The following is a 27,425-nucleotide window of genomic DNA, read 5'->3' as shown; positions in this document are numbered from 1 at the left end:
AAGCAGCCTCGAATGCAGCTGTTAGGGAAACATCTCCTTTTATAAAATCCATGGAATCAGCCGGGAAAAAACCGAGCTATATATGCTCTAAAGGTGCGTTCTTGCATTAAGACATTTGTGCTATAAACAATTTCGGTGCTCAGTGCCAAGCACTAGGTCCTGTGTAAGGTTCCTCCGCTTCCTGTACACGCCGTGAGAACGTTCGCAACCTGCTAAGCATTATATTAATTTCTTCTCGTAAGGAGGAACGTCTGACAGTGAGAGCCCAGGGTACTTTTTTATACAGCATGTAAATAAGTAAAAGGTAAGGGAGACCGGGGAGAGTTGTCACACGGGTCAGTTGTCACACTCGCTACTTAAAGCGAAGCAGAACAGCTGAACCATTTTCCCGGTGTTTAGTAGAGGCACGAGCAACCACTCACTGAAGAAACTTTCATTGTCATGGAAAGTATGGCAAGGTGCACATAGCACAAGACTTGTTTCTGTCACGAGTAAGTAAAATCTTCCGTTGTTGCAATTTTCAAATTTTGCACGACACACTCTAAAACTAAAGAATGCACGCGTTCGTAATGTTTACTCAACTTTACGAAATATTTTCACGAATCTCCAGCGGAGCTAGTACGCTTCACAGTTAACTCAATTGCGGAGTTAAAGTCATTGTGGGTGTCATAGGGGTCAGTTGTCTCATTCAGGGTGGGACAAGTTGTCAAGTGCTTCAACTGGTAGAGCCACAGACAGCGCAAACTATATCCGCCAGAAAGTGCTTCAGTAGCTTTTTAGTACATCTTAGAGATAGTGTAATAATTTAGTGCCGTCTTCTACTTTTAGAATGCAGGTCTACCAGCTAGTAATGGATAGCTTGCATGAATACTGTATACCTACGACAGATGTTGCAATATAAAATGGAAGGCTTAAAGAGGCTATGAACTTTACCAAGCTAGTGCGCCGACTGTGTCGGCTCCAAACGGCGATTTTAACTTGTTAGCTGTGACAATTTTTGCATATATGAATCCGATAGGTTCGTATCTTCAGCACATATAGCAAACTCCTAGCCAACCATCATCCAGAATAACAATGTTGTAGTCCGTGATTTGTTGATAAGGGGAGGTGGAACCTGTTACGTAGCCATTATGTACGGCATAATTGATACTAAATAGGCTCCGTCTCCCGTTTTCAACAAATCAGGGACGGGAACGTTGTCATTCAGGATGATGGTTTGCTAGGAAGCAGCGTACTATGTGGTGAAGTTCATTTTTAAGAGTGTAGAGCAGAACGTAATGTGTAGAGATCTCAGTTGTCTCGCGACGTAAACCCTCAATTATAATATATTATGTGTACCTCCGCGTTGGCATCTGATTGGGTGCTACAATTATTCAAATGACGTAACAAGGGATAGAGCTGGCGGTACGTCTACTCACCCGTATCCGAAAAAAATGCATTTTTGTGTTAACGCTGCACACGTTATGAAGGAGAACTACCGAACAATAAATTGTAAATAGAATTACGAAGCGTAGAAGAACAATATCACACCTATTACACCCGTAACTAAATACCTTCAGATACAAGTTCTTAACTCCTTTAAGATAAGTTCTTCTCTGCTCGGTGAGTTCGTTTCCTATACGCACCTCGAATAGGATTTCATTCGGTGCACCTCCACAATAAAGAATCTCGAGAAAATGCAGCTGGTTTCATCACTCTGACGAACGCACTTTCGTCATTGCAAAGTCAGAAGTGAAAAATGTGACAACTCTCCCCGGTCTCTCCTACTCCTGTTGCTTTCGCCACTCTCGTGTTGTATATTTCGTGCTGCTCTGCAAACACGGCTTGACACCTGTGTTTGGATACCAGAGGTACAGTGATCACTTCTCAATGTACATCTCGCATGATAGACTACGCCCATCATGGGCTACAGGAGAAACTTGACGTTCGAACTGGAGAGTCTTTTGTGAATATCTATGTGCACACATAGAAGGCTGACCGAAAATTTTGCTCGAGAAAAATTAGTACGTAAATATAATTGAACATGCAGCAGCGGCAGCTATCATGGCGGAGAGCAGCGTGTCTGTAGCTGTAGAACAGCGAAGCGTAACCAAGTTGCTTGTGAAGGTGAACGTTGAACCATCTGTAATGTTGCAAATATTACAGGCAGAGTATGGGGGAAAAACGATGTCAAGGGTAATAGTGCGCACGAATGGTGCATGCAGTTTGGCGAAGGACGGGATATGGTGAAGAATGAACCACATGGACACATTCGGCCGACTGCACTCACGCCAGTAAACATTGCAGGAATTAAGCAAGTCATCCTCGAGGACCGGCGAGTAACAGTTTGGGACATTGCAGCCCAGCGTAATATTAGTGTCGACAGTGTGTATACAATCATTGACGAGCACTTCCTGTTCCATAAAGTGTGAGCAAGATGGGTTCCCCGACACCTCACTTGTAGCCAGAAGGGAGTGCGCATGGCAGGCTCTGTCTTTGAGCCGCTGCTGACCTGGTTTCAGTCCGAGGGGGACGAATTTTTGTAATCAATCATCACATCCATATGATGAAACTTGGATGCCATTTGGATGATCATTTCACCCCACAGACAAAAATCAGCAGCATGGAATGGCAAAATAAGGCTTCCCAGCCGCCAAAGAAAAGCAAGGTGCAGCCGTCTGCTGGGAAGTCCATGGGAACTGTCTTGCGGGACATGCGGGGTGTCATCCATGTGGACTTCTTGGAGCAAGGAGTCACGATTAGTGCCCAATGCTACTCACCGTTAATAAAGGCTGCCGTGCGAAATTCAATTCGCAAGAAAAGGCCCGAGATATTGTCCGGAAGGTTAATTCCTCTTCATGACAATGCCAGGCCTCACACGGCGAATTTGACGGTAGCAACCCTGACCTAAATGTGCCGGGAGATTTTGCCACCAATTTTCTTCGCACTAGGCACCGAACACTAACTACAAGGTGAACGCATGCCACTCGCGCGACTTAGAGAGAAACCTCTGACGTCTCGAGTAGAGTAGCGGTTTCGGCGCTGGTCTTGCGTTGAACTCGAAATAAACTATCTACTACGTTTGTTGCAAAGATATGTGCTTGGTACAGCGCATTCTTTCGTGGAAATCTGTGTTTGCTGTCGTATATCCTTTGCTGGCATCCTGAACGCTCAGGGTATGCCCTCGCTACAAACGCTGCGCCACTCCGGTGTCTTCACCGTCACAACAGGAGAGAGGAAGTCGCCCGTGTGGACCAAGTTCGGTGACAGCAGTTTTTGTTATCCTTCCTTCTTTCTGCGGTGTTTCGTGCCGACTGGAAATAAAGTTTATTTCCTGGAAAACTGGATAGATATATCAAACCCAGAAACTGAACCATCTCTGCGTCCAGTGAGAGACGCGGATTTTGCAGGTTGGATGCGGATGACATGCCCAACTTCGCGAGTCGGATGCGGATGTCAAAAAGCTCATCCGCACAGGGCTTTACTTTTCTGGAAGACCTTTTGAACATGTGAAACTCACAGTCTCGACAGCATGAACCATCACCACCGGGTGTACAGGTATACGTAGCGGTAGAATACATCATAGATCGAAAAGTTACCCGTCAAGAAGAACTCGTTACGAGTTAAGTTACCGTGTGAAAAATGTAACTAACTTAATAACGAAGTTCTTCAACCTGAAATGTAAGTCGCAGTTACGGAGTTACTTTTAAAAAGAACAAGTTACTTCCAAGTTACTTCAGACACAAAATAGCACTACACAGGTGCAGCACGCGTGAGCAGTTGAGTTCGACCTTGAATTGCCTGCGGAGGAGTGCAACACGTTTATATCGTTTTCGTTTATGTCTAATAATTCGAACGCTTTGCATCTTATTCCAGTGGGCGCACAATGGTTCAGCTTCATTTAAAGGGAGCAGTTCTCACTTCCTGAATAGAATAATGTCCTTGACTGAACATCGCGTTTTATGGCATAAAATGCCATGAAAGAACCGGAGAGAAAGCAAGAAAATAAGTGGAAGTTATTTAAAAGCGAACTAGAAGTTACTTGGAACTTAGCTTAAGTTACTCTGGCAAAGTTGCTTGAAAAAGAAACGAGTTCCTCTGAAAGTTACCACGGCGCAAAAGTACCGAGTTAAGTTACAGGTTATCAAAAAAAGGAACTTAGTTATAGTAACGAGTTACCCCGAACTCTGTAATACATAGACTACAGAGGCTTGGCGACACGCGGTTGTGCCAGAATGTGACGTCATAGTCGAAACTGATGGTTATATGTTGGTTATGTATGCCATCTTAGTTAGTGTCTTCGGCTAGCCGTCCCTGGAACACGGAGATTCAGTGTAATATTTCGACAATTAGAACAGATTTCCACATCAAATTTATAGAAATAATGCTATCTGTATCAAGTTTGAGCACTTCTGCTACTACAAAATGCTTCCATGCAAATGTTCGGCATATGGCTACATAAAATGCTAGAAGGTGAAGAGCGTATTGGATAGCGCTGAACATGAACATGGTAAAGAACATACATACGTCCCTGTTTATTTGCGTTCTCAACCATATTCATATGTAAAGCACCAAACTGGCCATGTTGGTGCGACCTGGCGAAATTAAAAGCACTAAAACAAGAAGGAGACACGGACACAAATATTGCGCTATCTGTGTGTCCGTGTCTTGGTCCGTTTTTAGCGCTTTTAATTTCGCCATATTCATATGGATACATATGACCGTTAAAGGAGAAAACAAGCCTCTGATCTCCGCAGAATGCACGTAAACAGACTGTGTAGAAAAGCACGACACCATATAATGTACCCGCTTTCCATATGAATATCAAGAACTGTGATCAGGTGTTCTATAACTCGTATGAGCAAGCAACATCAAAAGGAAAACTCACACTGCAGCAGGCTGCAATGACACAGGGGATGGGACTCCAGATTTGTACGGCAGCTCGTAGCAGGTGCTCCCAGGACCAATCGCTGCGACCCTCCAACAACAGCGACACAAGCTCTTTCGAGTACACTGCAACTGAAATGTGCGAAATCCTTCATGCTCAACGGATTCATGAATGATCCGCAATCATGACCTATCACGTCACTGCCTGCCTGTGAAAACAGTTTCCATGCATAATAGTTTTACCTAACCTATCTCAGCAAGACGCTGTCTCTTATTACTCGCAAAATACATGCGAATGCATAAATTCACCGACCTCTGTGAACCAGTTGCTTCCGGTGTCTCATGCTAGGTACGGCTGAGGGCAATTTGGTGACCTTGTACATGTTGCTTAGATACTTTGTCATCCACGTTGGACATTACACATGTGCTCCGATATTGTCACAAGCTATATCGAGAGTCCTCATGATGGCAAAACTAATCCACGGACCGCGCACAAATCGAGTTAAATCTCCAATGTATCAATAATTGAAGATAAATAATATATTCGCGCATTACGGAATAGATAGTTATCTGAAGGCACATCTGAACAAGAAATCGCAGTATATGTCTGCGTACACACAGCGAAATACAGGCATGAAAAAAAAGGAGAGCGGCGGATGAGATGATGTCGCGGACTGGCAATTGAGGGGTTTCTGACCCGTGAGACCGAAAGTTCTCTTGCACACCACGATTGGGCGCCGCACTGGTATTTTTGTGCATATATCTGTCCCTAGTCCCAATTTTTACTCCTCTCAATATTCTGTACCTTTTTCGACACTTCCTAACGCCTTAATACAGACCTTCATTCATCCCAGCATGAGGTTTCTTGTTTCCTCGGCAGCCTCCCGTTAGCTTCACGTGCTTGACTCTGTCTGCATTCTGCCCAGTTTGCCCATCGCGTAGTTTGGTTGTCAAGTACTATTTTGCATGCTTTGAAAATGTTCTGCTCAACAATGTGGCGGCCGTCGGTTTGTTCTGTAAATTTCAACAATTCCCCCATCCTAACATATTAATCGTGAGCACATACCTGGCTCTTCGAGAACAGCAGCCTCCGTACTATCATTACTGTAGACAGATGCGGCATCTGCTTCTGACAGAGACTCTGTGGGTGATGTAATTCACACATTTACATGCCATTAAATGAGAAGGCAAAATTCTAATCACAGCATAATGGTGGCGGAGAGTAGCAGATGACCCAACTACTTGCTAGTCAAAGAACGTATCCCTGCGTAGGTGCTTTCAAGAGAGCAACTACTTGATCACATCATTTGTACGCTTCCCTCATACACGGCAACAAATACCCGATCAAGAGTAAGCCGTATCACTTTCCGCTTGGTTCATACACAGCAAAAAAGCCGATGCGCTGCGACTGTTCGCCATCATTTTGTTTAAGGTTACGCACATATTACGTCAGATTTTGTTCTGTAAATCTTTCATTGGATCGAAAATAAAAATAAAAAAGTGCAAAGAATAACGAGTGTTATCCGCATATGTTGAACGCCACCACTGCTTCGGCCATATGGGCTGCACATCACAGTGAACAAGCCCTTATCAGCCGCTAGGTGCACATAAGACCAGGACTTTTACTTGTCTGCAGTCAACCAAATAGATGTGTTGCAGATTCAACGCCTCGTGATACTGCCCTGCGGTAAGTCAAAAGAACATCACCCGGCTCCATAGAATGGCGACCAAGAAAGTTGTCAACGCTCACGCTCTGTATGACGCCGGATTTTAATGATCATCATCGCGCTTAACCAAACGAAAGAAGAAGTTGCTATTCGAAGTACATGTTCATTAGGTACAGTCAAAAACCAAAGTATACGATATATGATGTGCTCGTAGATGTGCTTGACGCGTGATTTTCCAACACACTCCCACTCGCGTCAAACAATCATTAGCGAGTTTTAGGAAAACGTAGAAATTTAACGATAACGTTTCTGAAAACATGATAAGCCAATTGCCAGATTCCTTTGGAGTGGGTGACATCACGTCGATGATATCTGATTGACTGACAGCGATACGGAGTCGGAATCGGAGGGCGCTTACGATTTCGTAAAACTCCCTATCGTTCAATGTCCCTTCCCACAAAACACGTTCTTTCCCCTAGATACGGGCTTGATCAATCCGTCGGCAATCATAATAATAATCATGTTTTTCTATTCGCAAATAGTGTACAATAAACTCTTGGTTCTCAAGTTCGTTTCTGACACGTACATGTGCTTTATGTGGATGAGCTTGGAACGTTGATGTTATACTGGACTATTTAACATCTTCATTGCTGAGTGGTCGTTGCATTTCAGTATCATTGCTTCGGTCCCGTATCCCTTGAAATCAAGCTCGGCTGTGAAAGTTTTCATCCACCATCCTTCTCTCATAGCTTCTATTAGTGCGACAAACTTTTAACGTAACTTTTAACGTTAACTTTTAACGTTAAGTTCACTTGTTCAAAGTGCTACTGTCGGTTGTTTAATCGACTTCCAGCTAACCGCTCCTCCAGATAATGTGAAAACATATGCACTTCCTTGATCTTCCTGTATCTGCTTCATTCCAACTGGCGACTGAGTATCCAACCAGTGGTTCTCCACATGCAGTGTACGTTAACGCAGCATCTGTCGATACTTGTAGGTAACGAAGAACTCGCTTAGACATTCTCCAATGATGCATGGTCAAGTTCTTCTTAAATACCGCCATAACGGCGAAGAATGAGCCATGTGTGTGTGTGTGTGTGTGTGTGTGTGTGTGTGTGTGTGTGTGTGTGTGTGTGTGTGTGTGTGTGTGTGTGTGTGTGTGTGTGTGTGTGCGCGCGCGCGTGCGTGCGTGCGTGTGTGTGTGTGTGTGTGTGTTCTTCTTAAATTGGCTTAAGTAGTTCACGGCAAATCTGATTCCCGGTCGAATGTCTTACACGAGGTGCATCTACTTGCTCATCTGCTTGCCAGTTCATCATCTGGTTACATGAAAGGATCCCTGGGTACCATTTGTGTGTACTCCTGCAGCTCTTTGGGTGTCCGGCAATATCATGGCATCCAAACTGTAAATTCCGTTTCCTTCATGGCGCTGAACACGTACTTACTCCCGTGATAGGCGTGGCACTTACCGTCACTGAATATTACTACTATCTCATGGTCTGTTAGCTCAGAGACCGAAAGTAAGTGGTCTGCCATACCTAAGACATACATGGTTTGTTTGTTTGTAAGGAAAAAATATGAGAAATTGAACTCGTCTCCCGACGTGTTCTGCTGCTCCTAACATGTATTCTCAGGTGCTCTACTCGCAAGATGCTATTCAGATGTCCACTGTGCACGACTATCCCAAGATCATGCACACATACTCCTAGAAGGATGTAACCCTCCCACAGCTCTGAACAAATTTCACAAGTGCCGCCGAGGCAGCATCCCTCGTTATTCTGTGCCTAAAGTCCCAACACCTTCACTATATCGAAGACCCTGCTGCCTAGTCTATCAAGTGTAGCTTTCAGTGTTGCTCTGCGATGCATACCTAGCGCAGTCCATTATAATATGCTCACTTACCCCCCACCGTTGTACAAAGCGAACAATTCGATGAGCCGGCTCTTCCAACTTTATGAAGAAAATGACGGCCATAAGGCACATTCAAGCGACACCGGGGCAAAACGTCTGAACAGAGCGCGGTAGCGTACAGGGTGGTCCACAAACCATGATAGAAATTCAAGTTAATAACGTAGGTAACGGAGAGACATGCGGTCAAGGGATTTTTTTGTGCCAGGAACAGTGCCACATAGTGGTACCATTTTTATTTCATTTCAATTGATGTAATTTTAATTTCTTGAATTAAACTCCGAAATTCCCCATGTCAACCTAGTGTGCTTTCCTCTTGATGCGTGAGCTGAGGTTCCGATGTCGTTCCTGTACCTGTTGTTGAACGGATGATTAGAAGAATTTGTAGGATATCGCCGAAAAATGTCTCCCAATTTCCCGCACTTTGTTGAAGCTCCGAGGACTCCTTTTCTCACAGTGTTGTACGTATCGCCGTTACAAATAACCTCGCACGTTTTGTCGTACGTGTGTCTGGGCCTCAGCACTTGCCACTTGTGGTATCGCTGAGCCCCCACTCTTGCTCTCCAGACAGCCCAAAACTACAACAAAGTCCGTTGTTGGCTACCGTTTAGCTTGGCTCCACCCATTCACGTGCTTGACGCACGTCTGAGACGTCTGGGAACAAGACTGTCTCAGTCTGTAGAAGAAGGGAAACACGTGGGAAACAACTTCATTTGAAAGCGTCATACGGGACCACGTGTTGACGATGGACCGAAGCCACGCGAAATGGTGTGCCGCGATCTCGAGGCTATCGTTCCCGCAAACGATAGGAGCGAGGAGATACCAGGTACGCTCGTCCCCACACACATGGGAATACAGGGTGTTTCCTTTTACCTGCAACAAATGTTCATAAAAAGGGGAGTTCCCTTAGGGCGGTTTTACTTTTGGCATTGGATTACTCGACAGGGCTGCTACTAGGAAACCAATTTTTTGCTTAATTAGGGAACTGATTAACAGATATATTTTAATCAATTTTTAATTATTGACTTTAGGGAGCACATTGCAATTACAATAGTAAAGCCTGATCACCACATGATACGCTCGAACCATTGATGAAGCACTAAAGTAGTCTGAGCGCGTGCTATAGTATATGCTGAGTATTTCACCTCGGCCGTCCGCTGGAAACAGAAAGTGATTGCCAAAAGAGCGACGGTGACGTCGATATCTTCGTCCTCACTTACCGCCACAGAAAAACGTAAGGTTTCACGATCTCTGTTTACTTTTGTTTTTCTTTTTTGCTTGCAAAAAACTTTGCGCATCACCGCCACATATCAGCGCTTATCGTACAGGGGAAGGGCAAGAGCTATGTCCGGCAGAATGAGATGACTGATACGGCAAGCGACTGCGAACACATGAAAAAACGAAACGAAGGAAAAAGAAAACAAAGATCTTGAACCATGCCACGTTAAGGGTTTGCCAACATCGCGCATGACGTTTTTTCTGAGGGTGGGGATATCGACGTCGCCGTCGCTCTTTTTGTGATCACTTTCTGTTTCCAGCGGACGGCCGAGGTGAAATACTTGGGTCTATAGCACGCGCTGACATTAGTTTAGTGCTTCATCAGTGGTTCGAGCGGATCATGTGGTGATCAGGCTTTGATATCGATATTGCAATGTGCTCCCTAATGTCACTAATTACAAAGTTGATTAAAATATCTCTGTAAATTAGTCCCCCAACTGAGGAAAAAATTGGATTCCTAGTAGCAGCCCCGTCGAGAAATCGAATGCCAAAAGTAAAACCGCCCTAAGGAAACTCCCCTTTTTATGAAAATTTGTTGCAGATAAAAGGAAACACCCTGTATAGAACGCTCATTGACATGTTTGTCGCGTGACGAAAAGCCTCGCATTTGCAACCAAGCAGCATGCCCACAGGCAAACAGCTTTGGTATATAACTACCACGCGATTCTTACGTATAAAAGCGCGGCTCGAATAGCTTGTTTTTGTTCTTTAGGGTGCATATTAACCTTCAAGTTATTGTAGGGTTTCTTCTGCATAACAACTTACCAGCTGACACCGGGCTGAGTCGTTCAACAGATTGAAGGCCAATTCGTGAATAGAGGGAAGCCCTAAGGTTCCTCGAGGGAACGTTTCCAGAGTCATCCGTGTTCCGTAGGCTACTCACTTCTAGTAGTGCTTTGCTCAGGTGTTCTCGCAAGCAGCTCTCCTCGAACTGCATTACCGCATCCAAAACCTGCAAGTAAATTTCACCGACATTTCAATAGTGATGTCATCCCGACCGTTCGCTCTTGTTACTCTTCAGCAAAACGTCGGCAAGACCAATCCACGGGTAGACCATTGTGTAAATTATTATAATCATTTTATTGTTATTTTTGCTGTTATTCATCCTGTGCAAATAGTAATCCTCCACGCTTCAAACCCTTGGGGGAAATTAGACAAAATCTCGGGTTTTGTCGTGGTCATCGATATTTCCCCAGGCTCAGGGTTTCAAGTACGGAAATCACTACCAGCTCGCCCCATTTTTTCTCGTTTTATCTCTAACAATAAAGACACTGATTCGCATTGATGGGCAGTAGTTTAACTACATGTAGATGATCTACCAGTTAAACGGCTTTTAATCTAGTTGACTGGTAATTGCAAGTACTTGTGGAAACGTAACTTGAACAAAGCAGTTAAATTAATTTTTTTGTAGTTTAACTACGAAACGTTGGCCATGGCATTATTTAATACGCCGCGAACAAAGACGCTTTTGACGAGAAAGAATTATCAATAAAGTAAACTTCCACCGAATTCTCAACCTTATTATGAGTGAGCTTGTCATTGTCCTGTTTGGTAATGACCGCGGCTACATTAGAAAGATTAGTGATATTTCCACATTTCGTTCGGGTACCACAATCATTGCTGCTAGCAGGTTCCTGCCTACCTAATAAGAGGGGGCGGGGAAAGACAATGGCTGATAAAAACACGCGGCACAGGGGGATCGGGGCGTTCTTTCTGTTGGCAAGGATTGAGGCGGATGCTGTTCCGTACTGACGGTGTGGAATAAACCCTTTGTTATTGTTGTTTGCACTTTTCGTTTGCTGTGTCCTCCTTGGCGACGGAACAGACGGGCTGACGCACCGAGGTTGTGGAAACTCAGGTTTCTGCAACAGGCGCCCAACGTGGGGCGTCAGCACGCCCGTCCGTCCGTTCTATCGACAAGGGAGACACAGCAAGCGAAAAGTGCAAACAACAATAACAAAGGATATATCCCATACTGTCATCTTCATCATCCGGCAGAAGTTGGCGCTGGACCTGCCCAATGGAGGATATGTTTACGCGGCTCGTCGGGATTTTTTCGCTTCGCCGCAGCACGGGACTACTGCACAGCACAGCAAGCGGAGGCAGCGGCCGTTGAAACGTCCGGGCCGCCGATTGTCTAGGGGTCATTCCATGGTCCTGAGGAGCAGCGCCGTCAGCTTGAACAAGTACTGCAGAAGTTTGACAAAATCTTACGGAAAAACCGGGTAGGTCGTCCGTGTTACAGCATAGCATAGACACCGGTAACGCGAGACCCTGGCGTTGTAATCCGAAACCATTGAGTGAGCGTAAGCGTGCCTTATTAGACGCTGCTCTTGACGAAATGCTCGAAACTGGTGCAGTTCAAAGGTCCCAGAGCCCTTGGGCCTTTCCTGTTGTTCTGACTCCGAAACGGGATGGTACGGCAAGTCGACTTAATACAGTAACTGTAAGAGACTCTTACCCCTTCCCGTCCATTGAGTCAATCATGTATTCCCTGGGCAATGCAACGGCGTTTACAACACTTGATTTTCGTAGAGGATTCTTGCAAATCCAAGTTGTCCCGGAGGTTGTTCCGAAAACAGCCTTTACATGTCATAGGGGTTTGACTGAGTTTGTACGGATGTCTTTCGGTCTGTCTAATTCACCCGCAGTTTCTAGCGGTTGATGGATACAGTGTTGGGAGATGAGAAGTACGATTTCGCAATGGCATACATGGATGATGCCGTAGTGTTTTCTATACATTTTCAGGAACACTTGGAACACGTGTCAATCGTCCTTGCAAGGATAAAAGAAGCGGAAATAACGATCAACCACCGCAAGTTGCAGCAGGCATCGTCCAGGATCGGCCTTCTCGGCTTTGTGGTGGACGGAGGTACCATCTCATTGAGTTTCCGGTTCCCGGTAACGTCAGAGCCTTGCAGAGCTTCCTTGTTATGGTTGGTTTTTACAGACAGTTCATGTCTAATTGTGCCGAGTTAGCGCAGCCGCTTAACCAGTTGTTGCGCAAGGACACGCGCTGGAATTGGGGAGAAGAGCAGGAACGATCATTTCGAGCTCTCTCACAAGCAATTGCTGATACGGCTAGGCTTTATCTGGCCGAAATGAACAAACCATTTGGTGTTAAAACAGATGCTAGCGATTATGGTGTTGGCGAAGTTCTCTTGCAGGAGCATGACGCCATTCTTTGTCAAGTTGCTTTTGCAGGTCCCACGCTGCATCCGACAGAGCGGGACCACTCCGTCGCCGAAAAGGAGTGCTTGGCTGTCATCTTCGCTTTCAGGAAGTTCCACCTTTACCTGGACGGCAGTACCTTCACTGTCCAGACTGACCACTAGGCACTTTTTCGGCTGCAACGGCTCCACAACCCATCTGGACGTCTCTCCAGGTGAGCCCTGACGCTACAAGGCTACTCCCTCAACGTGGAGTACAGGCGGGGCTCAACGAACGTGGTAGCAGACGCGCTATCCCGTGCGCCTCTACTGGAGGGGGAAAAGGAAGGCATCGAGGCGCATCTTCGTCTTGAGGCACGGTCGTGACCAGCTCCTAGACGCTCAGAGAGGCAACGGCCTTTGTCAGCGGGTGTCTCAATGGTTAGCTGAGCAGGACTCTGCAGGCACCGGAACGACTGACAGACGGTACGACTCCTATCTGCTGGGCGAGGATGGCATCCTGTTCAGATACATACCCCAGGCGGATGAGAACGACGGCTCATCCCCGTTCGTGGTGCCACGAAAGCTGCGTTAGTCTTTCGTACCATGAAAAACGGTTAGGAACAACTAAGATTTATTTGAACAAGAACTTTCGTGCAAGAGACTGCACTTCTTCAGGTTAGACACTAAATGCGACACAAGTATATATAACCCAAGAGAACAGATACAATAAAACAGGTTTCCAGAACCAAGTAAACAGAAAACAGCCAGACAGTAATACAATACATCACGTGAGCAACCGTCACATAAGAATCAGGAAAGAGAAAGTGTACGGGTAAATGAGACATTCGGAGAATTGGGGTTCAAAAGATTTGGTGGTGAAAAACTGGGGCACAGGTGCATGTCTAGCCGCGTACGTGGAGAACACAGCTTTTGTTGAAGCTGTGTTCTCCACGTTTCATTTGTCCATTTCAAATACTCTGAATGTATCAGTTTCTATGTATTCGGAAATGGCGGATAAATGCAAACCCTGTCGAGAACGAAAAGAAATTATGCCATTTTCAGAGCACAGCCCATTGCCGCTGTAAACCAGTCTTGCTAGTTCCCCCGGTGAATTGGGGATAGAAGGAGCGGCTGAATTATAACCGAGCCAGGAGCAATGCTTTTTCAGACCCCCGAACAGCCAAGGAGCAGACGATAGCCGAGTAGCAGACATTTCTCTGAACCAATCAGCGAGCGCGGACTCTGTAGCGCCAGCACGAGGTCACAGGCTGGTACAGCTGTCCACCATCGTTGCGCACGCTTGTTTTCTGCGGCGTACTTTGCACTAAATTTCTGCGATAATTCTGACCAGGGTTCCGTAGTCAAACGAAAACCGGAACCGAAAACCGATAAAAACCGTTATTTTGGGCGAACAGGAACGGAACGAAAACCGTAAAAAAACATTTATGCTCCGCAGGGAAACCAGTTCTCGGTTCAAATGGGAAATTGAAATCAGAGCACATAACGCAAGAGCTCAAGTGCACAAAACATGACGTCCATCAGTGTTTAGGTAGGAATTTCTGAAATTCGTTCTCTTGGATCAAAGGTGCCGTAATTTTTCCGGTAATACTCGATGACTTGCTGTTACTTAATTCAGCTACATTGTGGTTATTTGTGCACGAACCACTTATCAGAACAATGTACCAGAGCGCAAAACGGGCTTGTTGTTTTTCTCGAAGCCACTTGGTGTGACCCTGTAACCTCGCTCTTGTTTTCTCCTTTTGTTTGACATCTTGGAGAGAATAAACAGGGTTATTTTCGCTGCAGTCAGTTCTCCTTACAGCATGTGAAACTGAACCGGTTTCGAACAGTTATTTTTAATTTCGGAGCTGAACCGGAACTGAACCACTTTCTTTCAAGCGGAACGAAAAACGTTTGAGTTCGACACCCTGATTATGACTCTCTTGGGTGAATTACTTCCCATGCTGTATCTTACTGGCCTGCTTAACAATTTAATAGAAAGCAAACAGGGTGCGGCTTCTGTGCTACTTTAACGACCTGTGATTAAAATTCTCCTATTTAAAGCCGCTCCGTTGCCAATGTTTTTCGCGCATTTACGAGGGGGTCGTACATCTGTCGCAATCATATCTGTGGTCTGTGGAGCGTGACGCACCAGCACGCGCACATCTTTTCTCGCGGACCTGGGGTGGATTGCTTCATACTCGCCCATGACAGGTGCTCCAGCGAGGTTTCAGGTGCTCTTCGCACATGAGGTCACATGGCTACGAGGGCGCTTGAAGCGGCAGAGAGCCGAGCCCTTCGTAGTCACCTATAGGCAGGCCCGTCGGCTTGACCCACTTGCAGACTCCGTTTCGCATACCAGTCCTTCTAGTCAGGTCTAACGACAGTGAACAAACGAAACGCACTATCGTTAAAGGCAAAATGGGAATAGCAAAACTGGCAGGTATCGCTCCCGGTGGCTGTAATTCCTCCCTACCGATACTCCTCTGCTTACACTGTCGATTGTGCTCGACAGCAGCTCCAAATAGGGCCCCTAGTGGGAACACTCTACGGTACACGTAGCGCCATCTATTGTCAAGAATAGAAAACATTCTTCTGAGGAACTAAATATACTATTTCAAAGAACAATAACGAACGTACTCCCATGTGTTTCTTGGACCAATAAGACATTGTACAATTTAGAAAATTGAACAGCCCTAAATCACCCCAGCATTTGCACATGGAATCAGCGATTTATCCAGACACCCCCTGCACCCTCATGATCACCCCGACAGTTTGGCGAAACCCCCTCAGGTTTTACCTGTGCACCCCCCCCCCCCCGTACAGGGGTTGGGGACCTTGCTATTTCAGTTGCAATAGCATATTGGTAATGATACGTTGAGCTACTACAGTAGCAGCGATACGATGCTATAACCCGATGCCCGGGAGTTCATGCAAAATGTATATCCTTTAATGCGTTCGAACACATATTCTAGCGTTTCTCCACACATTACTAATCACAATGACTCAAATCTACAATACGTTGATACGATACGTCGAAGGCAATGTACAGCACAACGAAGAGCTGTCTGCACATGACGCAGGCAGCTAGCTAATTCGCCGGCGACATAGCGCACTTGTTCATGGTACATGGCTTTCTTGACTGGCAAAACAGGAAGTTTTTTAATTGTCCCACGTAAAAATGCATATCTATGTGTGTGTGCAATTTTTAAAACCTGAGCATTTATATCATGGCATACTGCAATGCCCAACAAGGAATACTTGAGTGTGCATGCATGAGCGTACATTCCAACTGCCAATAATGGACGTGCATTTTCATTTGTAGAACGGTTTTAAGCAGTTTGGGTATCTATAAAGTTCCAAGGTACGCAACAGCTTCCGAATCAACGACGTCCAAATCCCGGATCCCGACGTCATAATACATCTAGATATTTTGTGCATATTTGGATAGTTTACGATGCAAATTTGGATCCATATTTTGGGAGATTTTTGTGAATAAGGTCCTGGGCCCCAGTTGTTCCGTAACTGTAATGATGGCCCTCCCCAGTTGTTCGCAACCTCCCCGCCCCCCAGGTCTCAGAATTCGTAATAAACCACTGCATGGATGGCATTCAAATTGGTGGCATCAGTCTTTCCGGATATTTTTTTTACAGTGAGTTTCTTACCTCCAGTCCCAATGACAATCAACAAGAAGTACTCATGCCCTGCAAGTAGATGGGTAGAAATCCAGCGAACCGGTAGAGATGTAGGAAGGGAGTTGCCTCAGGACAGAAGCCGCCGATATTTCGAACAGAGACTGTTCTTCTTCTGGGCACCGTCCTCATCATTGGCATGGTGTTTAAAGGTTTAAATTTTAAAGGTTTCAAGGTTTAAGGCTTTAAATACCATGCCAATGATGAGGACGGTGCCCAGAAGAAGAACAGTCTCTGTTCGAAATATCGGCGGCTTCTCTCCTGAGGCAACTCCCTTCCCTCATGCCCTGCAAGGTTTTTCAGGAACGAAATTTTGTGAGGAAGCATTGTGCCTTGACGGAATATATGACTGCTACAGGGTAGCTGGAATCAACTGCATTTAATCTCCGTATCTTGAGGCCCCGAAGGAGACGGTCGGAAGCGAACCAATCGAGCGGTCAGGAGTACCGGGAAGGATGATCTCCACGAGGTAAAGCACATGTGCATTGCTCCCTCCTCTCACAACTATCGTACCAAGCATGCTCAACCGGACCACAAAAAATCTCTAATATATCATTTTCCATTACCCTTACTCCTTATTCCATTTCACCATATCACTGCCAGCAATGGGGTAGAGTATCACACGTGGCGATGAAACACCCCAATCATTATCATTAAAATAATGTTGTTAATGCTTGCTTCCAACCTCGTCTCATTTGATTAGTGATGTCTTGAAGGACATGCAGGATGCATGACAAGAAGAATTAGTGCCAAGAAAACCTATCTACTACTTCACCTTGCGTCTAGTCTCGTGTCGCACTAAGTATTCTGGTCTTGCGTTTCTGCCAACTCGCAAAGCAGTCTATGCTAGAATGGTAGGATAATGTACCTGTATTTTGGGAAACTGAAGCAATTGTGTCCACAAGAGAAATCCCAACCAGTCGTTATTTTGGGCGCTCCACTGCAACATTGTGAGGGGTGGCTCTAGACCATGATGCACCGCGAAAGCCCTCAGCAAAAGGCCCAGGAACAGCTCCACTCCTTGTCTGCAAGGCAATTAGAGTTTATGCCTCGACATAACACACTGAAAATCAGTCAGACTGCGGAATAGAGCCATAACCATTGTCATTACTTGAAACACTTTCAAACTCACGAAATTCATTAAGCAGAGCAATGGAATGCCTCTCCATAAATTTGCTGATTCTGGCTGCGGCGAGTTGTGCAGCAAATAATCTATATACTCTTGCGAAAGAACGACTACAGCAGCTATGTAGGGTTAGGTCACTGTGTGCAGCTGTCATGTGCGAAAGAGGCCTGTTATCTCACACCCTCTAGAATCGCATGACCTCACACAACCTCACCCACAAATCACTACACAACCTCTAGACACCCCAGCTAGCGATCCGTGTAACGGTGATGCCTGGAAGGGTAATTAAAGGTGGGACAGGTGGGAGGATAATTGAAGAGGTAGTCGCTTTAAAAGCAAAGGTGTATTTCTGTACGCCTGGGTGACTACAGTCAAATTCCTAGGTTGCAGGGAGTTAAGAAAATAATTGCTCGTAAACACCTTCCACAGGGTGTTCCACAACAGGATGTCATTACATTCCTAAATATATGTATTACTTGACAGAATCGATAAACTACTTAGAATCAGGGTGTCGAACCCGAACCCGAACTGAAAACCGTACCCGAGCCGTTATTTTTGCCGGAACCCGAACCGAAATTTTCATGACACTGCTGAACCAGAACCGGAGCAGAACCGTAAAAAATAGCGGTAACCGGTTCGCAACAAAACGGTTCGGACATAAAAGAAGTCAGCATAAGAGTTCCTCTCTATCCCCGAACGAAGGCACATTGGTATCATCATCACGCGCCTATATCATGGATTTCAGAAATTTTCACCTAGCAGTCAGACGACGACGTATAGTAAGTATACTTTCAGTGTCTTTTTAACACGTTGAAGCGCAGTTGTCCTTGTGAGCGCCGCGGCTAGCGCCCCACGCACGCGGTGATGCGGCGTCTACTCTTCAGAGAAGAGGTGCCATCACTCTTAGAAATGAACTTCACCGCATAGCACGCTCCTAGCCAACCACCATCTCGAATGATATCGTTATCTGCCCTGATTTGTTGAAAACGGGAGGCGTACGCCTTTTTTGTGACAATTATGAACAGCATAAGTCACAAAAAGGCGTACGCCTCCCGTTTTCAACAAATCAGGGCAGATAACGATGTCATTCAAGATGGTGGTTGGCTAGGAGCGTGCTATGCGGTGAAGTTCATTTTTAAGAGTGCACGCGGACGAAGGAAACAGGTATGGAGTAGGCCAGTTATGTAGCTCTACAGGACGAATATGTGATCAAATAAGCGCCCAAGATTTCCCTTTACACGTGAGCAGTACAAATTAAACAAATCAGAAACATGAGAAGTGGAGAAGGAGCGTACGCAGAACGGTGCCTGTTTGATTGGTCGTGGTTTGAAAACTAAATGTGGTTCTTCTTATTGGTAGTGCAGTTGTGTCGTGACACATTGTCTTTGTGTTGTGGATGAACTAGTACACAGCTGTGAGCTCGGACAGAGTAAAGCTGGCGGCTTATTTTCGACATGCTTCAGTACGGTTTCAGATCGATTCACGCTGCGAAGGCAGTGTGCCGGCAAGTACTGTCGTCTATATGTTACGCTGTCCATCTTATTAGGCTTCCTTTAAGTGTATCTTGCTGGCACTGTGCGTGTGAAAAAAGAGATTTTGGGAACAGAAAGTAGCAGGACTACACCGCTTGAACAGCGTGGACTCTATTTGCAATAAGTGTTCATCCATTTCTCATTGCTCTCGCTAAAGGGCTACCTCACCTCTAGAGACGTCAATGCAGACAACAGCAGTAAGCTATTAGCCACGCATTTCTTGATAAAAGCAGTTTTATGGAACATATAAAACGGAAGCGTTGAACCGGTTCGCGAACCGGTTCGGGCCTGCGAACCGGTTTGATTTTTGGCATGGCCGAACCGGAACTGAACCGGAACGAAATCAAAACAATGCGAACCCGAACCCGAACCGAACCCGTATTTGTTGCGGTTCGACACCCTGCTTAGAATACACTCATACAGGTTTTGCCACAGATTGAGGCCATTTGCATTCATGTCATGAGTTAATTAAGGTATTTTTTAATTGAACTCACAAATTAGCCATGCAAAGGTGGCATTTTTCTACATCAATTTGGGAGCCTCTCGCCATAGCACACGATTCATTGTGTTTTTCACAAGATATCTACAAACATTTGACCGCCAAAAATGTATCGCTGGGCGAAGTATGTAAGTAGGCTGGGTGAAATTTCCATTTGAACCCTGCAGAAGTGGAAAGAACGACACAGTTTTAGTCCCATCGTGGACCTTCTCACTCAACTGTCATTATCAGTGGCTCAGTGGACAGACAGGTTGATAAAGCTGAAAGGTGGGGACCAAGGGGCGCCGGAGACAATTTTATTTTCTTCAGCAAAAAATAAATGTTATTCCTAATCCAAAAAGAAGCAAAACAAGCCTGGTCGCAGGTCTCTGCGATATTTCGTTCTCGGTCTGTGAGGCTCCAAATAAATGAGCTCGATTTGAGCAGTTCCAGCTTTTCCAAATTTGGTACGCTGGATCCTCTGAACGGCTGCTCTCTTCTGAAAGCAATTTTTTTCACTGGCAGAATGGGTGGTGAAGATTTGCTTAAGACAATTAAATTCGGTGGAAAAGCCCAAAAACATTTTTTTTAAATCTCGAAAACGCCACAGAGGACGTTCATAGCACAAATTTGCCAATTTCTTACGGGGTCCCACAATTTCCGAATATGACAAAACTTATATGAGATGAAAGAGCTTTTTTTTACTCTTTCGTTTAGTATATAGCGTTATCATACCTTCATGCATCCGTCGGCAGTGACGCCGTATTCACGAAGGGGTGCTAGAAAATCGCTGTTTTTAGGGCCGTTTTTCTCAAAAAGCCATCTTCAATTTTGTATATATTTTGTGGACACATGCCTTAGACATCGTTCATTGATATTATCAAGTAGAATTTCTGCTTATTTTATTTCTTCATGCAGCGCAAATTGTTTTCCCGCGCCCTTGTCGCTTTTAGATCCTATGAGTCGGAGAACAGCGTTCTTACCCGTTTACCTTCTGCCGAAGGCTATGTCATTAGAGGTTGACAAAACCAAGGCGTACCTCGACTGTTATGACTGTAACTTAAACAAAAATGCACACTGCAGCCTACCAACCTCTCCCCATAGGGTTAATCATTTGAAGGTAAGTCACTTCAAGGTGAAGCTGTACGTGAGAACAGGAAGCCTCGCATGGAAGTCTCTTCACATGCGCTTTGCGGTGTCCATATGTTTCCGAGCTCAGCGCTTTATGTAAGCAAGTCTGGGAAGACTTATCGGCTACTTTGCTTTCTTGTTGGAAATAAGCGCGGTTTCGAAGCATTGAAAAGTAGGAATACCAAGGGCACGACTATCGCCGACGAACAAAACCACCGAATTCCGTTTGGTCCTCATGGGTTGTGGGTACACGGGAGGTTCTTTATTTCTCAAATATCCATTTCATAAAGTGGGCGGTGGGGTGGTCATAGTCGGCGGGGTGGTCAAGCATCATGCTTCACTGTAGAATCTTCGTTCTCCACCAGGAGTAGCCATTCGAACAGCTGAAGACCTTGTGTGCAAGCTAACGCCGAGGTTACCAAACGTTACGTCGTTGCATGCGCCACGTGCGGATGCCGAAGCGTTCAGAGAAGCGAAAAAGGAGAGCAAGTGGTCCACTGTGCATCCTGTTTCAAGACTGCGATCTTCATATACCTGGACAAGAGTTGGGGACGTCGTACGTTGCGAACAGCTATAATTGCGGCAGACCTTTAGGACAGATCCAATAAACACAAACGTTCAATGCCGCTTGGGACTGATGTATACGTAAGCGGTTGGCGCTGGGGCTTCCACAGTAAGACAATAACAATAAATATATGTTTGCAGTAACTATCCCTGATCACTACTTGGGTGCGCGTCAACCAATCTTATCAGCCCGTAATGTAATATCCTTCAGCAAGAAAAAAAAAAAAAGAGCACCATTGTGAGTACCATTCTCCGGCACTTCGAATTAAAAGCGACCAGGGCGCGGGTAAAGAATTCGCCAGCCCTGAAGAAATAAAATAAGCAGAAATTTTATTTTATAATATGAAAGAGCGGTGTTCAAGGCATGTCTCCACAAAATATAAACAAAATTAAAGATGGCCTTTTTGAGAAAAACAGCCCTGAAAACAGCAATTTTCTGGCACTCCTTTGCGACTACGGCATCACTGTAGACGGATGCAAGAATGTATGATAACGCGCTATGTACTAAACAAAAGAGTAAAAAAAGCTCTTTCATCTCATATAAGTTTCGTGATATTCAAAAATTGTGGGACCCCGTAAGAAATTGACAAAGTTGCTCTACGACCGTCCTTGGAGGCGTTTTCACAATGTTTTTATAACTTTGTTCGGGCTTTGCCACCGAATTTAATTGTCTTAACTAAATCCTCACCACCCATTCTGCCAATGAAAAAAAAATGCTTTCAGAAGAGAGCAGCGGTTCGGAGGATCCAGCGCACCACATTTGGAAAAGCTGGAACTACCCAAATCGCGCTAATTTGTTTGGAGCCTCGCAGACCGAGAACGAAATATCGCAGAGACCTGCGACCAGGCTTCTTTTGCTTCTTTTTGGATTAGGAATAACATTTATTTTTCCTCAAGAAAATAAAAATGTCACCGACGCCCGTTGGTCGATTACAAATGATACTACCCAGGTGTGATTGCGCAGCATGGTTTATTTTCTTATAGAACAGGAGGAAGGCAGGGCTGAAAGGCGGGGCTCACGGGGGAGAGGTAGGGCAATTGCCCCCCTTGAGCCTGCCTAAAGGAGCTCCCAAAAAAAACTTCCGGGGCAGCAACAATGCAGGTGGGGCACAATTTTCCCACTTGTTCACCCAGAGGCAAACAGTAGACACCGGCCCTGGAGGGAGGATTTTGGATGGAACCCACAGTTCCACAAAAGTAAATATCAGCTATCGCGCTTCGCTCAGTGACGGATTGGAAGCTGTCAAACTTTTCTAGAAATCCTCTGAAACACTCAGTGATTTTGATTGGAATAGTGTGTTGTGGCGATAGGCTTCCGAATTCATGCAGAAAAATGCTACCTTTTCTTGACTAATTCGCCAGTTCAATTATCAAAATTAGCTTAAATTATGTGTGACACCAATGCAAACAGCCTCAATCTGTGGCAAAAGTCTGCATGAGTGTATTCCAAGTAGTTTCGTATTTTTCTAAAGTAAAACCTATTTATGTAAGGTAAAATGGAACATAATGGAATAGGTAAAATGGAACACCCTGAATAAAGACATCTTTTTTATTGTGCAAAAGTAACTCACCAGCAGCATACTACACGCAGTAAGCGACAGAGCATGTACACATTTGAAACTACAAAGCTTGTTCTGATGCGATACGACGACAAAATATACATCGTCAATGCTACTGAATTGTACCCATACGGAGGCTGTGGAATTAGATCACAAAAAGGCCGAGTAGTTTCTTTCTTTTCTTTTTTATTATTCTTTTTTTTTTTTTGTTAGGCGCAAACATGTACGAGAGCGGGCTCTGGCAGCGCTAGGAGGGTGCGGGCTACCTGTGCACGGTTTTGATTGGTTGGATGATCCAACTGGACAATGTTTTAAGTGCACACCTATCTATACTACTTATGTCACTATGTGACGTTCAGAGCCCTCTTGGGAGGCCCGATCATGTGACGAATGACATAGTCGGGCGCGGCCAAAGCGCCGTAGTTGTAGTACATCAATGTTTGGTGCATTCACTCAGTTACTAAAAACAGGTTTTACTCCCAAAAATTATAGAACTACTTGGAATACACTCATACAGACTTTTGCCACAGAATTGTCTAGTTCAATTATGCAAATTAGCTTAATTAATGGGTGACACGAATTGAAACGACCTCACTTTTGAATTCGTGTCACCCATTAATTAAGCTAATTTGCATAATTGAACTCGAAACTTGCCCAGCAAAGGCAGAATTTTCCTTTCTAATTTCGGAAGCCTATGGCCATAACTCGACCACGGATCTTTAGGTAAATGCTTATTTTTTTCCCACAAACCCATAACTGCCTTTTTGATATATAGCACGAATTGAGTGATAAGGTTTGCGCCTATTTCGGCGTTTGCTCCTAAAACGTCGTTTTTTCCCGTAAAATACCTAAATTCATCCTTTTGTTCCTTTTTTTCTGTCTGCGTAAAAGAACAAGCCGGGACGCGTTGGACCGACAATGTCGTGTAATGTGTTCCGTCTCAAATAGCATTATTTTCACCGCGGCCGAAAATAACAGAGATACGCATTCATAAGCCTCTCCCACGACGCGCCTCCCAGCAAAACATGCAGAGCTAGTGAGGGAAGTGAAGAGCAAAACGAAACTATAGCGACAACGACGCGTTCCATTGACGTCGGTCGTCCTCTCGCGTTGACGCAGCACAACACGTTGCAACATGGGCTCCGCGGACGGTCGCAGGCATTGCACAATGCCGAAAACATGCTGACCAGGGGAAGTCTGGTGAATTCGTGGATTGAGAGTTTTAACTGCTACACCACTGACCCAGTTGCGGTGCTCTGTCAGCCGCGCAGAAAGCAAGTAAGTACAGAGTTTGCTTCCGCGCGCTCACATTAGACAGTTCAGTTCCGTAAGATATTCGTCTGTCTATAGCGTAAGAATCGGTTTGCAATTTGCAGGTTCCGTGCGAGAAAAAATCTCACACAGAGCAACATGCTACTACAGCCACGCACAAGTTCAACTGCACAAATGACTTTCCGTCGACGTCCAGCCAAAGCGTTCTTAAGGATTGTGTTCAGGACGGAAGGAAGAGTGAACTGCACGCCGATTTGTGTACGTCACTTGGTGCAGCAAACATACCGTGGGCGAAGCTCGAGAACCCTGTCTTCTAGACTTGCTTAAAGAAGTACTGCAAAACGAAAATTCCGTCCAAGTCGACACTGCGAAAAATTTATTTGGGTTCCACGTATGAAGGAGTACTGAGTTCCATTCGTTTTGAAATAGGGGAGTCCTGCATCTGGATTGAGTGGACGAGACGGCGGACGCAAATGGGCGATCGATAGCGTATCCCAGCTTAATGCGAACAGATTTCTAATATATATATATATATATATATATATATTATTAGATACTCATTGAACGATGCGACAGCACCAGAGGACACGTGTTTCGCCGTGTTTGCGGCTCGTCGGCCCTGGGTAGCTGCGCATCGTTCGGGATTGGCAAACCAGGGGTCACTCAGCGAGCGATATACACCTGGGAGGGTGACTGAGCACTCCTCAATGCCACAGTGCAAGCCAGTGAATTATAAAGAGGGGGGGAAGCCATTAAAAAAATAAGTAAATTATGCTAGACATGTTTGAAATTCAAACTTACAGATTAAAATGGCTTCCATGGCTGCACGTAGAAAAACAGATACTCATTGAACGATGCGACAGCACCAGAGGACACGTGTTTCGCCGTGTTTGCGGCTCGTCGGCCCTGGGTAGCTGCGCATCGTTCGGGATTGGCAAACCAGGGGTCACTCAGCGAGCGATATACACCTGGGAGGGTGACTGAGCACTCCTCAATGCCACAGTGCAAGCCAGTGAATTATAAAGAGGGGGGGAAGCCATTAAAAAAATAAGTAAATTATGCCAGACATGTTTGAAATTCAAACTTACAGATTAAAATGGCTTCCATGGCTGCACGTAGAAAAACAGATACTCATTGAACGATGCGACAGCACCAGAGGACACGTGTTTCGCCGTGTTTGCGGCTCGTCGGCCCTGGGTAGCTGCGCATCGTTCGGGATTGGCAAACCAGGGGTCACTCAGCGAGCGATATACACCTGGGAGGGTGACTGAGCACTCCTCAATGCCACAGTGCAAGCCAGTGAATTATAAAGAGGGGGGGAAGCCATTAAAAAAATAAGTAAATTATGCTAGACATGTTTGAAATTCAAACTTACAGATTAAAATGGCTTCCATGGCTGCACGTAGAAAAACAGATACTCATTGAACGATGCGACAGCACCAGAGGACACGTGTTTCGCCGTGTTTGCGGCTCGTCGGCCCTGGGTAGCTGCGCATCGTTCGGGATTGGCAAACCAGGGGTCACTCAGCGAGCGATATACACCTGGGAGGGTGACTGAGCACTCCTCAATGCCACAGTGCAAGCCAGTGAATTATAAAGAGGGGGGGAAGCCATTAAAAAAATAAGTAAATTATGCTAGACATGTTTGAAATTCAAACTTACAGATTAAAATGGCTTCCATGGCTGCACGTAGAAAAACAGATACTCATTGAACGATGCGACAGCACCAGAGGACACGTGTTTCGCCGTCTTTGCGGCTCGTCGGCCCTGGGTAGCTACGCATCGTTCGGGATTGGCAAACCAGGGGTCACTCAGCGAGCGATATACACCTGGGAGGGTGACTGAGCACTCCTCAATGCCACAGTGCAAGCCAGTGAATTATAAAGAGGGGGGAAGCCATTAAAAAAATAAGTAAATTATGCTAGACATGTTTGAAATTCAAACTTCAATGAGTTCAATGAGTACCTGTTTTTCTACGTGCAGCCATGGAAGCCATTTTAATCTGTAAGTTTGAATTTCAATTCGCTCGCAATTCGCAATTCAATTCGCTCAATTCGCAAAAAATTCGCTGAATTTTTTATCGCTCGCTGAGTGACCCCTGGTTTGCCAATCCCGAACGATGCGCAGCTACCCAGGGCCGACGAGCCGCAAACACGGCGAAACACGTGTCCTCTGGTGCTGTCGCATCGTTCAATGAGTATCTGTTTTTCTACGTGCAGCCATGGAAGCCATTTTAATCTGTAAGTTTGAATTTCAAACATGTCTAGCATAATTTACTTATTTTTTTAATGGCTTCCCCCCTCTTTATAATTCACTGGCTTGCACTGTGGCATTGAGGAGTGCTCAGTCACCCTCCCAGGTGTATATCGCTCGCTGAGTGACCCCTGGTTTGCCAATCCCGAACGATGCGCAGCTACCCAGGGCCGACGAGCCGCAAACACGGCGAAACACGTGTCCTCTGGTGCTGTCGCATCGTTCAATGAGTATCTGTTTTTCTACGTGCAGCCATGGAAGCCATTTTAATCTGTAAGTTTGAATTTCAAACATGTCTAGCATAATTTACTTATTTTTTTAATGGCTTCCCCCCTCTTTATAATTCACTGGCTTGCACTGTGGCATTGAGGAGTGCTCAGTCACCCTCCCAGGTGTATATCGCTCGCTGAGTGACCCCTGGTTTGCCAATCCCGAACGATGCGCAGCTACCCAGGGCCGACGAGCCGCAAACACGGCGAAACACGTGTCCTCTGGTGCTGTCGCATCGTTCAATGAGTATCTGTTTTTCTACGTGCAGCCATGGAAGCCATTTTAATCTGTAAGTTTGAATTTCAAACATGTCTAGCATAATTTACTTATTTTTTTAATGGCTTCCCCCCCTCTTTATAATTCACTGGCTTGCACTGTGGCATTGAGGAGTGCTCAGTCACCCTCCCAGGTGTATATCGCTCGCTGAGTGACCCCTGGTTTGCCAATCCCGAACGATGCGCAGCTACCCAGGGCCGACGAGCCGCAAACACGGCGAAACACGTGTCCTCTGGTGCTGTCGCATCGTTCAATGAGTATCTGTTTTTCTACGTGCAGCCATGGAAGCCATTTTAATCTGTAAGTTTGAATTTCAAACATGTCTAGCATAATTTACTTATTTTTTTAATGGCTTCCCCCCCTCTTTATAATTCACTGGCTTGCACTGTGGCATTGAGGAGTGC

General features: G+C 45.4%; 1 protein-coding gene and 1 long non-coding RNA gene across 5 annotated transcripts in view; one reads left to right on the top strand and one right to left on the bottom strand.

The window, feature by feature from the left end:
* The window catches only part of LOC135375679 (spatacsin-like), a 504,414-nt gene that overhangs the window by 165,822 nt on the left and 311,167 nt on the right, over nt 1–27,425 (bottom strand). For all 3 annotated transcript variants that reach the window (XM_064608337.1, XM_064608338.1, XM_064608339.1), the window contains 4 exons: nt 17,429–17,585; nt 10,482–10,668; nt 5,933–6,007; nt 4,868–4,998 (listed from right to left, as the gene is read on the bottom strand). In XM_064608337.1, coding sequence (XP_064464407.1) covers nt 4,868–4,998; nt 5,933–6,007; nt 10,482–10,668; nt 17,429–17,585 — 550 coding nt within the window. The remainder of the gene's footprint in view (nt 1–4,867; nt 4,999–5,932; nt 6,008–10,481; nt 10,669–17,428; nt 17,586–27,425) is intronic.
* LOC135375681 (uncharacterized) lies at nt 6,458–12,972 on the top strand. 2 transcript variants are annotated; one of them, XR_010417336.1, is made up of 4 exons: nt 6,458–6,553; nt 11,715–11,941; nt 12,465–12,588; nt 12,909–12,972. It is a non-coding gene; the product is annotated as an uncharacterized LOC135375681 (long non-coding RNA). The 2 variants fall into 2 exon arrangements; XR_010417337.1 differs by having other exon boundaries at nt 12,921–12,957.

Source organism: Ornithodoros turicata, unplaced genomic scaffold, assembly GCF_037126465.1.
Source record: "Ornithodoros turicata isolate Travis unplaced genomic scaffold, ASM3712646v1 ctg00000915.1, whole genome shotgun sequence".
Taxonomy (NCBI): Eukaryota; Metazoa; Arthropoda; class Arachnida; order Ixodida; family Argasidae; genus Ornithodoros; species Ornithodoros turicata.
The sequence above is the reverse complement of the archived record's forward strand: the minus strand, read 5'-3'. Positions and strand labels throughout refer to the sequence as shown.